The sequence below is a fragment of the Uncinocarpus reesii genome, genomic scaffold, assembly GCF_000003515.1.
Source record: "Uncinocarpus reesii 1704 scaffold_1 genomic scaffold, whole genome shotgun sequence".
Lineage (NCBI taxonomy): Eukaryota > Fungi > Ascomycota > Eurotiomycetes > Onygenales > Onygenaceae > Uncinocarpus > Uncinocarpus reesii.
Genome location: NW_003052500.1, coordinates 5,901,276 through 5,916,109, shown reverse-complemented (window position 1 = coordinate 5,916,109; position 14,834 = coordinate 5,901,276). Strand labels below are relative to the sequence as shown.

At 49.7% G+C, this 14,834-nt stretch overlaps 6 protein-coding genes across 6 annotated transcripts in view; 2 read left to right on the top strand and 4 right to left on the bottom strand.

Annotated features, from left to right (window-relative positions):
- Positions 1–244: 244 nt before the first annotated feature.
- On the bottom strand, positions 245–892 carry UREG_02247 (uncharacterized protein; the record flags this gene model as incomplete). The annotated part of the gene is made up of 1 exon (XM_002542685.1): positions 245–892. The coding sequence occupies one exon, from the start codon at positions 890–892 to the stop codon at positions 245–247; it is 648 nt and encodes a 215-aa protein (XP_002542731.1).
- Positions 893–2,023: 1,131 nt separating this feature from the next.
- UREG_02246 (uncharacterized protein) lies at positions 2,024–3,273 on the top strand (the record flags this gene model as incomplete). Its single annotated transcript, XM_002542684.1, has 4 exons — positions 2,024–2,132; positions 2,190–2,450; positions 2,544–2,989; positions 3,043–3,273. The coding sequence occupies 4 exons, from the start codon at positions 2,024–2,026 to the stop codon at positions 3,271–3,273; spliced, it is 1,047 nt and encodes a 348-aa protein (XP_002542730.1).
- A 483-nt stretch (positions 3,274–3,756) lies between these two features.
- Positions 3,757–4,937, bottom strand: UREG_02245 (uncharacterized protein; the record flags this gene model as incomplete). Its single annotated transcript, XM_002542683.1, has 3 exons — positions 3,757–3,834; positions 3,911–4,261; positions 4,350–4,937. 3 exons carry the CDS (start codon positions 4,935–4,937, stop codon positions 3,757–3,759), a joined length of 1,017 nt encoding a protein of 338 aa, XP_002542729.1.
- A 2,010-nt stretch (positions 4,938–6,947) lies between these two features.
- On the top strand, positions 6,948–8,828 carry UREG_02244 (uncharacterized protein; the record flags this gene model as incomplete). Its single annotated transcript, XM_002542682.1, has 2 exons — positions 6,948–7,193; positions 7,251–8,828. The coding sequence occupies 2 exons, from the start codon at positions 6,948–6,950 to the stop codon at positions 8,826–8,828; spliced, it is 1,824 nt and encodes a 607-aa protein (XP_002542728.1).
- A 734-nt stretch (positions 8,829–9,562) lies between these two features.
- Positions 9,563–10,092, bottom strand: UREG_02243 (uncharacterized protein; the record flags this gene model as incomplete). The annotated part of the gene is made up of 2 exons (XM_002542681.1): positions 9,563–9,591; positions 9,654–10,092. The coding sequence occupies 2 exons, from the start codon at positions 10,090–10,092 to the stop codon at positions 9,563–9,565; spliced, it is 468 nt and encodes a 155-aa protein (XP_002542727.1).
- A 3,811-nt stretch (positions 10,093–13,903) lies between these two features.
- UREG_02242 (RfeC protein) overlaps positions 13,904–14,834 on the bottom strand; it is a gene marked incomplete at both ends in the record, with an annotated part of 1,664 nt that continues 733 nt past the window's right edge. Inside the window, one exon of the mRNA XM_002542680.1 lies at positions 13,904–14,733. Coding sequence (XP_002542726.1) covers positions 13,904–14,733 — 830 coding nt within the window. The remainder of the gene's footprint in view (positions 14,734–14,834) is intronic.

Genomic DNA, 14,834 nt, shown 5'->3' with positions numbered 1-14,834 from the left:
GTTATATTTTTCACCCAACCCTTCAGGGAACAAAGCATTACAATAACCCTGCTTCTTTTTGGGACGCGCTAGCTTGTCTTGTAACCTTGGGCGACTCCTTTTCCTTTTTCGCACTCGCATCCTGCTTCTGAAAACCTTCCACTTCTTCCCGCTCCTTTCTCTCCGCATAACCACTGCCCCGCCTGCAACACGAGCACGCCAACTAGCACCAGGGCCAGAATCGTATTACTCGCTGAAAGCACCTTCAAACTGTCCTCCCCTGCCCCAGAATCTGATCGGACGCTTCCTCAGCCACTTTCGCGCCATAATCGCCAGCGGTGACGATGCGAAGACCCTTGACGATGTTGGCAATGTACACGATGACGCCGCACATGTAGAGCACGAGACTGGCACCGTCGAAGAGCATGTTTGATTCGGAGGGGCGGTAGAGCTTCATCAGGAGGCCGATGAGGCCGATGGCGATGACGATGTGGAGGATGCGGGGGATGAGTGGCGGGGAGGCATGGAGGAATTTCAGGTGTGCCTCTAGGTAGTCATAGTGGGAGGCTGGGGTGGGCGATGGGGACCAGAGGAGCGGGTAGTCGTAAGGGAACAGGGAGAAGATGATCCCGAGGAAGAAAGCGGTTGCTGCGAGGGAAATATCAGTTTTGGTTCCTTTAGATCGGATCTTCAAAGTTTTTGTATGGATTCCAATCGACATGTTCAATGCCATGATGATATCTAGGGGATAGGGCTGTTGGGACACGCGGAGATCGGAGCTCTTGACGTACGACAGACGATCAGAAAGGTCGCGAACGACCCGTTTGTGAATGCCATGGGGAATTGCCTTCTCGACGATAGTCACGCGCGACACGGGATAACGAGTATAACTGTATCTGTCCGATCGAATCATCAGTGATCAGGACTGCAACGCTTCAAAGGGAAATCGTATGGCGCACGATTGAGGGTATCAACCTGACAGTTTCACCCAAAAGTCAATACAGACAATGGCCTTAGACACCCTGTTTTGAGTGTAAACAGGAAAGGTACGCGACAACCGGAGCTGAAGAAGTCAACGGTCAATGAGAGCCTGAATCCATGCAGAAGCGAAGAAATCAACTGTGGCCTGTTTGGGCGCCAGCAGACCTTCTAGAAGGGGTTTAATCGTGCGGAATGTCTTGGCAGTTGCAACCCCACACCCCGGCAGGATTAGTCATCCGCGCTTAGTAAACCACCGAGGGACTAGCCCAAAGGGGAATATCGGCCCGAAGGCGGTATCCGGCGCAGTGCAGAGACTCAGAGCGCAGGAATATCGAGCGGCTTTCTATATGAAGATGGTAATAATAGCTACAGAGTACAGAGTAAAAAGGAATACAACCACACATATAACTCAGTCGATCCTGTATGAATTGCGATTGGTTCTGGTTCATTCTGGCTTGAAGAAACGGGTAGCCCGGGGGCCCGCAGTCCATTTTCTCCGTCAGCGCCACTTTGAAATCACACTGATCATGCCGCTCCAGTGCACCCGACTTATGAAGCATTACCATTGGACCCCACTTGCGCTCATCCGCGGCAGAGTTTGGGCTGCGGACGCCATCCACCAGGATGTGCCTATCTAGTTTCCTTCAGGCTCGATTATCCCCTCTCAATGCAATGGTCGAGACTCAAGGGTTTGCACTGTCTCGGTCCAGGGTCAAATTTAGCTTTCTTCAACACATCACTCTTTGAACATCGACTTCAGAAGAAAGGCAAAGTCTGGAGCAAGCGAGGGGGTCAGTGCAGACGGGCTCAACGATGTGCTCCGTTCTCCGTAGGTGGAGGCGGATAGGGATTATCTAGCGTTCCCTGGTTTGAAGGGTTCTGGAGACTGAAAGCTAATCAGCCGTCCAATTCACTTGTGATCCCTGTCTTGCTGTAAATTAGCCTTGCGTAGAGGGGTTGTCATCTCAACTTAAATCATCAAGCCCCCCTCTCCCAGCGTGCCCCGATTCGAAAATCTTTCATCCTTGTCCCATCGATTCACCCAGCAAGACCTGGTATCAACATGGCGGGCTCATCGAAAGACGGAGGAAAACTACCCGTCACCTGCAGGTACGCCAGAGATCCAAGCGGAGGACCTGCGGCCAGGAGAAGAGAACCATGTACGGGGGCTCGTGTGTTGTGTCATGATTTGGTATCAGTAATCTAATTTCACTTCCCACAGCTCGAAGTAGACGACGACTCAGCCTACGAATCGTCAATTTCAGGGAGCGACAGCACGTCATTGCGATCATCCATCACAAACTATCAATACGAAAACGGTCGTCGATACCATGCTTACCATGCTGGAGAGTACTTTCTTCCCAACGACGAGGCAGAGCAGGATCGGCTAGACCTTCAGCACCACATCTATCGACTTAATCTCGGCGGTTCGCTATATAATGCACCGATCAAGGCCCCCCAGCGTGTCTTGGATATTGGAACAGGAACTGGTGAGTATCAGGTCTGGAACAATATCCATTGCTTGAGCTCGACCCGGAAATAGCGACACAACAGATCCATGCGCTAAGATGTGTACTCCTTAGGGATCTGGGCAATTGAATTTGCGGACGAATTTCCCGGTGCTCTGATCATTGGGACCGATCTGTCGCCCATCCAGCCCGGATTCGTTCCCCCCAACGTAAAGTTCTATGTCGACGACTTTGAAGCGCCGTGGGAGTTTGGCGAAGACAAGAAATTCGATTACGTCCACTGGCGTTCGCTCTGCGGAAGCACGAACGATTGGCCCAAAGTGTACAGTGAGGCGTTCAACAACCTAAAACCCGGAGGGTGGCTGGAAGTGCAAGAATATGATGCATGGATCTTTAGCGACGATGATCCGGAATTGAAAAAGGCCCCAAATACCCTCCACTGGGTAACGAAGCTGAGCGAAGTCAGCGACAAGGTTGGAAAGCCGCTGAACGTCGCCCAATTTCAGAAGAAGTGGATGGAAGAAGCTGGATTTCTCGATGTCCAAGAAAAGGTGATCAAGGTGAGCAAACTGCTATAGCATCCTCTCTTCCTTGTCGTTAACCGAGCCCTCAGGTTCCCATCGGCCCGTGGGCACGCGACAAAAAGCTCAAGGAGCTTGGCCGTTTTGAACGGTTGCATATGAACGAATCCGTTGAGGCTCATTCAATGGCTTTTTTCACCCGAGGCTTGAACTATTCCACGGAGCAGGCAAAAGTAACATTTGAGTTGGTGAGAAATGAGTTCAACGACAAGTCTCTGCACCTGTACACTGTTTATCGGTTCATCACTGGACGGCGGCCCTAAACATGGCTAGAAAACGTTTGATGTCAGTCTATCGCTTCAAGGACTGGGGATGGTTGTCTCTCCGCTTTGGGCCTTTTCGTAATGGGTATACGAGGTTATGAGGTGCCACATTGCGTTGGTTGGTTCAAGTTGGGTGTTTGTTGCGCCATTACGGAGTATTCTTTTCAAGTTGGGATGGAAACCATCAGGAAATTCACTCAAGATAAAAGCACCAGAAGATATTGATCACAATATGGGATGTGTCGTTAGCTATAAACATCTATTAATAGAACAATGAGATCGATGTGACAGGTCTTAATAATGGGCTGCAGGGCCTGTGCTCCCCTCATTTGATGACCGCCATCGCTGGGTACACTTGGAATATTTTCCACTCCCTTTGCTGCAAAGGATGTGTTCTTGTCTTTATAAATAAATAAACAATACATTGCCATCTAAGCAGGAGGTTGACAGTCCGTGGCATCCCTTTTAGTCATTATGGAATCTCTACGCAGCAAGGACCGGAGACCAGTCCTCTTTTCTCATCCACTGCTCCAGGGTCGTCATCGGGCAGTCAATGCCAGCCTTGAACAAACGCGAGGGTTAGTTAATTGCATCTAATTGAGCAAATGCAGCTCAAAGCAAGTCATGATATACTCACGGCTCGTAGGTCCTCCGCCTTCAATAGTGAGTCGTCACCGCCATCGTATCCCGGATCGGATGAATATGCAAACATATCCCCGACTTCTCTCCCGAATTCCTTATCGGGCGTGGATTTAATGATTTGTTCAATGGTAACTTGCTCATAACTTGATTTGAGACCAGTAACCTGGCTCCAAATGCGCATATACTCGCTCCAACTGCAGATTGATCCAGCGGCCATGTAGGCCCTGCCGGCAGGCATTTTGGAAACAGCATAAACGAAATTCCCGAGATCTTCATTGACAGCGAGGTGAGGTATCTTTGCGTCAGGAGTGGTAGGGAAGCACATTTTGAAAGTCCCGTCGGGCATCTAAATACAGAATCTTGGTCAGTCACTTGTTTGAGTTGAAGAGATGCGTTATACCCAAAATAACGGGAAATCATTGAAAGTCTGGCACCTTTTGGAAATACGCTTCGGGAACCAGCTTATAACTAGAGTTGAAAAACCCCGTCTGAACACACGACATCTTCTTCGCCAAGTTTGGGTACTTTTCATTCACATAGCCGGGGAAAATATCCGCCTTTGAATCGAAATGATACAGCTCGTCGAATTTGCCCTGGCTACACTTTCCTGCATGGCTCAACGTCGAGACGAGGAATCCATTCTCATCCAAAGTGTCGACCGTCGCCGCAGCGGCATCTGCAATGTTCTTCCCTTGCTGATACTCGACATCGTAAGCGTACTTTCGGCAGGAAATCGAACTTTCCGCAGCCCGTTGGCGACAGTCGGGTCGGAAGAACGGCTCCCAATAATTTGTGACGCTGAATATGACATTTGCGCCCGCAAACGCAGGGATCAGCGTGTTCACATCATCAAGGTCCGCTTTGACGATTTCGATGCCCCGAGCGGCGAGCTTTTGGGCGACAGGCGAGTCGGGGTTGCGGGTAAGCCCGCGAACCCGGTAATCCGGGTCCTTGGAGAACCGTTCGGCGACAGATCCGCCCTGGTTGCCAGTAACTCCGACGACGCAGATAAGCTTCGGCATGCTGGTCGTGAGAGCATCAAGTACACAGAGAAAGCGCAGAATTTGGACTCTCGAAGGCGCTCCCAAATGGAACTTGAATCTGCACCCGTATGAATCACAGTGAATACTGGCCCAAGTGGAAAGACCGCCCCAAGAGTAGTAAGGTTCTGGAATCCCCCGCTATTATCGGCCTGCTCCACCTGGTTTAATTTTCCATGGCGAATCCTGCAAGGACCACCGCCCAGAGAAGAGGCATCATGTCATGAGGCATATGCGCAGTATACTTGATAGTTACGTTTTTCACCATCAGGAATGGGTTTCGAGTTCCATACAGCCGCCTCCAAAAGGAAATATCCATACTATCGGGCCATAACTAGCTTGGCCGATCTCGGTAAAACCAATTCTGGGTTTTTGCTGACGTAAGAAGTGCATCGACTTGCATCCAACCTTCTGAGAAGCAAAAGGAACTGATATCCTGTGAAAAGGAAGCAGTGCGGTATTGATGAGTCCTTGGGTTAGCTTCAACAGCCCAGGAAGCGAGATCTTTGTTATGTGCGGTTGAAGGATGTTGCCGTCTTAGCTGCCGCCTGTCATGGTTATCGTCAACTTCGGTCTGTCCTCTCTCCGCCATTCGGCTTCTCTTGTCGGACCATGCCTCAAAGCATACACGAGTACGTCTGGCAAGTCGCAACGGAGTAACTCCCCGAAGACGCACCATTTACATGGCTATATCCTTGAAAACGGAGCGTGGTCTTTGGTGCGCAAATCTGGACAGTGCCACAAGCAAGGACAGTGCCACAAACAAGGGAAAGCCGATGCATTCCTGCGGTTCGAGTCGAAGGCGTGCTTGATTACTTGGTGGCCTTTTATTATGCCCTACCCATTAAACGTTGGAAGTTGAACCAACGCGGGAATATCGTCAGCCTCTGGGCCGGGTGCAAAGAAACGTCTCCAAGACATGGTTTTATCGGTTTAAGGGCGGGGCCCGAGGCGGTCAGAATAAGGTCTCGAGAATGTCCAGACGGCGTTTTCAAACGCCAACTCAATCCTGACGATATTATCGACACAGCCATTGGTGTTTGCCGCTAGATGCATATGCATTAGTGATGCTTGTGGACCACGATCTCTATCAGGACGAAGAATTGGATTGATCTGCCTCCGTAAACTCAATGCCACAGGCCAACGGTCTAGTCAAGCCCAGCGATCTATCTCCCATGGAGGCTGTCTGGCTGCATACGCTATTCCACCACTTGACAGCTCAGGCCCCTGCTGACCTGGTTTCTGGGTTCTGGTTCGGACGTATTCGCAGCCCGGTTTCGCCTGAGCTGGGACATTGTTTTGGCATAGGCGATTGTGTGTATCATGCTTGTTTAAATGCAGGGCAGTGCGCACCTCGTCGAGGATATGCGGCAGCCTCTGATGTTTGTCCAATTGATCTGCTGAAAATAGTGCATGCCACTCAGACCGAGCCGATAAGACGTTAAGAGGCACTCCTTGATATCTGCAAGAAATATCCAGACGTCCATTTGCTTGCATCTTTTGGCGTCTAGATCTATACGAGGCTGCGCCATTAGAATAGCGGCAGTGTTCAAAGGGATGGATTTCAATAAAACTAGCTTGAGAGTTCAGTATTGGTGAAGCAAAACATTTCAAAAGATGTTTGGTGAATGCCTCTTTCATGACTCCCCTCAGCTGCACGTGATTGCAACTGTTTACCCAATCTGTCATTCAGCCCTTCTCAGGACACGTTCACTTCATTCCTCCATCTTCATCACCAAGTGCGTTCCCTCTGGCCTACTTCCTGGCAAGAGCGAATTGGCCTGGGTGTGTGAACTGGCCTGAATGTGGTTTGTGGTTCTCGATATCGAAAGAACGACCACAACAGAAACAATCTATAACTATCTTGCTCTTCTGGACAGATATCCTCTTTCGACCTCATCTCTCTTGTACCTTGTTGCTACCGTGACCCTTCTTCATATTAAGCCCCATCCATTTGTCTGCAGATAACTTGACGGAGAACTCCCTGAGATCATGGCGTCTGATGCGAAGATGATCGAGGAGTTCTGTAGCAAGAGGTTTGACTATCTCATCCTTGGTGGTGGGACCGCCGGCCTTGTGCTAGCTGCAAGACTCTCCGAAGATCCTTCTATTACCGTCGGAGTCCTGGAAGCAGGGGAGCTAGAGCCTGATAATGCTCCCACTGGGGAGTTGTTGTTGAACTTCTCAACTAGCCCTGAAGATCCTGCCCGCGACTGGGGATTTCAAACTGAGCCTCAGGTTCGTCAACTTCTGCCCCTATGATTTGGGAGACATACTGAAAAGCATCACTCACAGCGTTATGCCGATCACAATGTCTATGACTGGCCCAGCGGCAAGGTTGCTGGGGGTTCAAGCGTCACCAACCACGAAATACTCTCCAGGGGTTTCAAAGCCGAGTATGACGACTGGGAAATTCTAGGCAATCCAGGTTGGGGCTGGGAAGGCCTGCTTCCTTACTTTTCAAAAGTAGAAGCTCTTCAGTCTGTTATGTGTGGCGATAACGACTCTCAAAACGCTCACGAGCCAAACGAAAATGTGGCCGCAGAACCGGTTGAAGGTACTACCGTCCGCAACGGAACCAGATACAAAACCGTTTGGCATCATGCCTGGGCTGAACTCGGCATATCCGAGTGTAACGCTGGCCTAAAGCACCGACAGGGAATCCAGGTTAAAGAATCGCCTGCCAACTTACCCGCAAGTGCTCAATTCAATTCTATGGCAGTTTATTACCGTCCAAGTATGCATAGAGAGAACTTGCATTTTTTGCCGACTATCTTGATTTCATCCGTGAAATTCACCAAAAAGGAAGGGAGCAAGTTGATTGCCACCACAGTTGAATTTATGCATTTCAACAAAACTTATAAGTGTGAAGCTGGAATGGAGATAATCATCTGCTGCGGGACGGTGATGTCTCCTGGAATCCTCGAACGATCAGGCATAGGTTCAAAGTATATCCTTGACGGGTTTGGCATCGAGACACTCGTCAACATATCTCGAGTGGGAGAAAACCTTCAGGACCACAGTTATAGCTATAACCTTGTGGAAATGCCCGGCGAGGAAAGCTTACTGAATGAACGACTGGAGCAGCTTGAAGTCGAAGGAACTGCGGTCGAGAACCGCAATCCATCTCAAAACGGAATCTTGTCTTCCATGTCCAATCTGATGTCGTATGTCGCTTACGGACAGGCTTCCATGGGTCGTGTGTCGGCACCATCTGAAATAGACCTCGACGCCATCCGCAGAACCCCGTTACTGCGCAAACAATACGATCTCACTATCAGACGCATCCGCAATCCTAAAGCCCCGTGCTTCCAGTATTTGATCGTTCCCAACTATCCCTCGAATCTGCTCCTGGAACCGTCCTCGGAAGACACGGAAAACTGTGTAGGAATTCTGACTTCGGTGTCGACGCCTTTCTCACGAGGTTCGGTCCATATTGAAAGTGACAATCCGCAGACCTACCCCTCTATCAACCCGAAATACCTCGAACATCCACTAGATTTGAGGCTGTTGAGAGCAGCGACGCGAATGTCTCTTGATTTTCTTGCCACTGGTGCTGTCACCAGTGCTGTCAAGGACGTAATCATTCCATGTGATCCAATGTTGACAGAGCGAGACTTTGATGAACACTCTCGCGAGACGTGCGAAAGTTTCGTGCACCCGATTGGTACGTGTGCGATGATGCCAAGAGAGGATGGTGGTGTGGTTGATCCAGATTTGATTGTTTATGGCACTGAGAATCTTCGTGTGGTGGATGCGAGTATCATTCCGTTGCATATCTCTGGGAACATCGGGTGGACTGTTTATGCGATTGCTGAAAAGGCAGCAGACATGATCAAGAGTCAGCAGCACAAGTTCAGGAACGCTGTCTGACTGGTGACGAGCAACATGGCCCAGTGTGCGCTGCTCATCCATTCTTATTAGGCGGGGAGGTTCGGCTCTTGCTTTGCGAACTCGGGTGTGACATTGCTTTTACTCATGTTTCTTGCTTGCACTGTATCGTCCAGTTAACCATTTAAAAATAATAGTGTAGTTTTAATGAAAATGAAAGCAATTCCAGTCCTGAGTATCAACATCAAATCAAAGTGGAAGGTATAAGCTTGGAACCTTCGCTTAATAGTCAAGGAGCATTCCTATAGCTCAAGAATTTGTCTAAAGATTCCTCCAGAGCGTTTTAGATACGGAAACCTCCCTCCACTACCCCACCATCGATATCACGACTCCCAACCAGCCGTCCGCATACCCAGCACACCTCACCAACTCCTCCACCGGCGCGCTCATCGGCACCACCGCGCCATGAAGCACGGGCCTCGCCAGCACCGGCGTCCGCTTACTCGGAAATAAACTGGGCAGCAAAGCGTTCAGCGCCGTGCCGACGGTCTGCGTCTGGGATTGCGTAGTTCGGGCGGCGCTGCTGATGCTGGATGCGGGAGACGCGGTGGAGGGCTGGGTCAGCGGTGGGATGGGCGATTGGATGACCTTTAGAGCAGGGGAGGGAGAGTCTGGGGGCGCAGGGAGGAAGATGCGTATTGGGATGTTGCGGAGGGGGGTAGGCGGGGAGGGGAGGAGGGTGGTGTTGTGGATGCGGTGGTAGAGAGGGAGGTTATCTAGAGGATTTTCGGGGTGAGAGGGCCGACTGGTGTTAGTTACATTTGCCCGCTGGAGAAAGGGGACTGGGGACGGGGGGGAAAGGCATACGCTCTTCGACACTTTTCCATAACCCCGACGAGTCTTCCTTGGATAACGCCATGATGCGTTTTGCGGTTCCGTTTCGCAGGCAATCGGCCTCCTTGACGCTGTTTATGAAGGCGTCGTGGAGGACTTTGCCCTCTGCGTCGAGCCGGATGAGATCTTGCTCCGGCCAGTCGTGAAAATGCACCGTCAGCCTCCACGGTAGCCCAGGATGCTCGTCGCTCTCCTCGCCATGCGTCGTCTGCCGCCCGCTTTCATGCTCCGGCCCGGGTGTCGACGGAGACTTGGACGTAACCGGCTCCGCGCCTGCGTACAAATCATACAGCAGCCCAACCGGATAGTGCCATTTCAGCGGGACGCCTTCAAAGGAGAACCAGCCGTCATGTGGCCGCACGTCCGGGTCGATAAGCGACGAAGCAAAAAACCGCAAGATCCTGGGTAGCATAAAGGGAAGATATGACAGTCGCGGAACTGATATCTGGGATCAAGGAGTGCAAAATGAGTAAACCAATGCATGTTTCTTTTTTTTTTTCAAAAGCACCTCCCCCCCCCCTAATGCACCAACAAAAAAAGAGGTTTTGCATACGATATATGGATCAGATTGATCATACGTCCTGCATTCTGATGGCGACAGGACGATTTGTAGCGGAATCCGGCCCTGCCAGACTCGCTGTTGGATGGAACTCGCCGAAGCTGCCGTCGCTGCCATTCTCTGGAAATCGGACACACCAGCTGGGCCAAGATGGTGTTGCAATTTCACCAAAGAGCCCACCGTCGTCTTCCAGAAAGACCGCTGGGGCGCGGCGAGGCACTACTGGAAGTGTTAGTCAACCTGTTTGTAGAAGAGGGATGGATTCTCACAATTAGGACAATTTTGAATTCATGTCTTTTGCTCAAGGTCTTGTAAAGATGTTGTGCTTCTATATGGAGTAGGTCAGGTGGGTGAAGTGTCTTGCAGCCTGAAGCCGTTGGTTAATTAGCAGCCGGTTCCATTGACCAACCCTGATCAAGTGTCCTCTCAATGAGTTTTTGGACGACACAAACATTCCTATATTGCGACACACTGCAACTTGCTTTTACGGTAGTTCATTTTGCCAATTCAGTGCAAAAGCCTATTGGAATTGATGCTCTTGGTCCCCACCAGATATGATAACTCTACCAAACATGAATTTTACAGCCTACGCAAAACCAACTGCGGTCAACATTGAAAGAAAAAGGGGATGTCGTGGATTCTCTATTCTATACAAAAAAAAAAGGTAATAGCCGTTCTCTAGTCTCTCTAGAAGGCCTATCAAAGCCATCGTACATCTGCAGCACCCTTCTCTCTCAGCCCAGCCCAGCGCCCATATCTACGATCCGCCCCGATCACCAAACTCGAAAGGACGTTTAAAAGGGCTGTTCATATCATCGAATCATCAGCGCTCGCTGCAATTGCAGAAGAGTGCAGAGCCAATCGGGAAAACTCACGTTATCCTCAGGATCGATATGTTTCTCCCAATAACTGCCGATGACGGGAATCTTCATCAGGATATCTTGACGGACGCGCGGGACATCGCCAAAGAAGAACAGCGCGAAGATGCCAGTGGCGATGCCAAATCCAGAAGCGATGGTGCCGCTGTTTCGTTTTGGTTGCGAGGAGGGCGGCGGAGTTAGCACATCCAATACTTGCATCCTTTTTTTTTTGTTGTCGTTGCTGGCGGCTGGAGTGGCTTGCGGCGGGAGTTTGCGGGCGAGGGAGAGAGACGACTTACTACTTAGTGGCCTGGGCCAATGTCATCCCATTGAAATGGAGGGCGGTAGAGTATCTAGATGCGAAAAAAGACCAGCAGTTAGCCAGACTCCCTCGGTTTTCTGAATGCAGCACGATGAGACGACCACTTGGATCACCCAGCCCAGAGCGCCGAAGCAATCGGGAAAAAACAGCCCGGTGTCAAAATCTTCCCTCCGGGAGGGAAGCATTGTCCTATCCAACATCTTTCCCCAAGATCCCAAGTAGTCACAACCCACTTCCATGCCGCAATTCCCTCCTCTTCCGTCACCAGCCAAGCCCAAGAATATTAAAAATCCCAAACAGCATAGTGGGAAAGAAAACACGCAGGGGGGAAAAACCGGCATCTCACCTCGGCGCATACGGCGATCGATAGGTGCCAAAGGCAGAAGATCCGGACGTTCTCTGAGCCTAATGAAAGAGAGAACACAATTCAAATTAGCACCCCCTCGTCATTCCTAGGAATGTAGACCCATAGCAAAACGATACAAGCTACATACCATTGTGTCTGTTGAACAGTCGATCCGTTCTGTGAAAAACCAATTGAGCCTGTGGGTTGCTGTTCAATGCTTCAAGACTCGCGCAATCATTTCCGGACGTCCTGATTGGCACATGGCGGCTTGGCATCGACTCCTTCACGTGATATCAACTTCGCATAGAGAAGGTCGAGGAGAACAAGTCGACTGTTATCTGTTCATCTATTTAATAATCCAGAGGGTCTTTAATTGACTACAAGGTAACTGCATTGCTTCGTCACCGCCTACAATCACAAATGGTGTCTCTCTTTTTCATCTCTTCAATCATTGTAGCTGTTCACGAGTCTATCTTCAATAGGAAAAAGGGTGAAATTGGTTTTTTGTTAAAACAAGAAACAGAATGGGGTACTCATTTCGAAACCGCAAAAAGCACGAGAACCAAAGCTGGAGAAAGCATAGAAACCAGAAACACAAGAGCCGACAGATTAAAAAGAGCTGACCCACGACAAGGCGGATCGTACGATACAAAATGGAACTCAAGAATGTACAGCAGATAACAAACACGCTACCCTCTTCTCTTCCACCGTGCCTCGATTTTATTGAAGCCCTTTTTGCTCATTTTGTAATCAGCTCGCTTCCTTTTGGCCCTCTGACTGGGTATGTTCTTGTTTTGCCTCGAAATATTCGAATTTCGAGCATCGCTCGATGCTTTTCCCATTTTCCCTTTTGGAGTTACCGCAGAATCATTGCACTTTTTGCCGCCGGCCCCCGATTTTGTCGACTAATAAGAAAACACAGCCGTAAACGATATGCTCACCGCCTTTTAGAGATCAAGGAGAAGAGTAGCCAATTGGAATGTGAAACCGTATGCAGGAATACAGTAAGTGAAGGCGCAGGGAGAACGGAGATTTGAGATTATCTTCTTTTCCCCTTCCTCGAACGTAAAGGTTGGGGGTTGGTATATGCAACTCTAAGACATCCACCCCCGTAAACGACAAGGCGAAATAGGATTATAGGTATGCCAGAAGCAAAAAGAGAGCACGGAAAACGGCAAGGAAAAGGGATAAAAATATGCTGGTTAAGGCGGCCGTGACAAGGCATAATATGATCTGCCATAAGGCGGTGAAGACTGAAGAGACGTCTCACACGACAAGGAGAAAATTGGAGCAGAAACAAAGTCGAAAATCTTTTTGCCATTCGGAAAATAAAAATGAATAAACCAGTGCGACACAAAACGCAGAAGGTAGTCTATTTCGAGGCGGAAAATGAGTGCCTGAGGAGCCCAGTAAATGGAGAAAAAGCCACCCTGCCCAGTAGAAAACATATGTATAGAGAAAATGGGGTAAAAAAAAGCTTGGAACGAGATGCACCCACACATGAAATATGCTCCGAGTCTATAAATGCCGGTGTCTGATTGCCTTTTGAGAAAAGCAGTCGATTCGCGCCCTGCGCACGTTCGACTGGATGAAAATATGAAAATAGAAGCCGTTGCAAATCGATCGGAAAAGTAGTAGTGGGACGACAGTAACTGTTTCGGGGAGAACTGAAGTACAGACCACCAATGAATTGGAGCATATTTCGGGTGCGGTCGGGATCTTTGGCGTGCTGTTGGCAAGGAACGAGTGTCGTAGGGCCGAAGGTGGATTTCTCAGGATAAGGACTTGCGGGAATAAGTAGAATCTCCGGTAAGCCATAGCGTTAAAATCTCCAACCACGCTTGATATTTTTGTAACCACGTAAAAATCCGCCGAGAAGACACAGGGTACCGCCGAAATTGGACCAATCATTCACAACCCGCACAAGTTGTCCGACGAAAGAAAAATCCACGTATCTGACCAGTTTAAACCATTCCTCGAGTTGTGCACATTTATTGTCGCGCCGTTTGAACGGTTCCTGTATTCCAGACGAAAGCAAAGAAAAAAGTCAACGAGCTGATTCGCTATTTCAAATTCTTAATTTTTTTCTTCTTCTTTTTTTTTTTTTTTTTGCAGCGAATTTGTCTCTGCGACTTGTTAAACTTTCAAAGCGGGGTGGGAAGGGCCTGACGTACCATCGCCGCCAAGGCTGGTCGAGGCGAGATAGAGCCCATTCAGACCGCTGCTCTCCTGGGTCCCGCTTGTCGCGGCAGGGTAGAACTTGCGGTCGTTATCCATCTGCGCTCGCATGGCATCGGAGACTGGCGCCATGGTGGAAGGGAAGACCGGGTTCATGTAACCTTCATGCGCACCGGGCTGGAGCATGGTCGACCAGTCGATGTCACTGGCATTGCCGGTGGCATTATTATTACCATTAGCGTTTGGTCCTGGTCGTTTGCTGTTGTCAGGGAGGGTAGTAGGAGGTTTTGTCGGATCGATCGGTGGAAGACCGACATGGTTCAACTGGCCAACTGTGTCAGTTCCCGGCTGCATGAGCAAATGATTGTGTTTGGGTTCAGCCATCCAAGGGCTTCTCGGATGCACCTGGTTAGGAGTGAAGGCATGGTCAACTGGACCACGGTTCATTCCATTCGCCGGGGGCATCTGATAGCCAAGATGGTGATGTTCGGCGAATCTGGGTTGCTGGGTTGGAGCCACGGCAACCCCATTCACAGGAGTTTCCCCAAACGTCGTACCGACAATGCCATTAGAAGTCGAAAAGGAACTACTAACATCACCCTGAACGGGCTTTGGAACAACGCCCGCTGCTTGAGCTCTTTTCAAATGCGCATGTGGATGCGATAGGTGGCTAACTCCAGTCGGGTTTCCCCTTCGCAGAGAGCATTTTTGGAAGTGACGCTTCAAGATATCACTGCGCGAGAAGGTGTCCTTGCAAAGGACACACATGTAGGGGCGGTCTCCAGTATCTATCCACAAGAGAGAAATCGTTAGATCACTGAGAAGAGCAAGGTAGATTGCCAACTGATAATCAAAACTTACGGCGTAACAAATGGCGTTTTAAATGGAA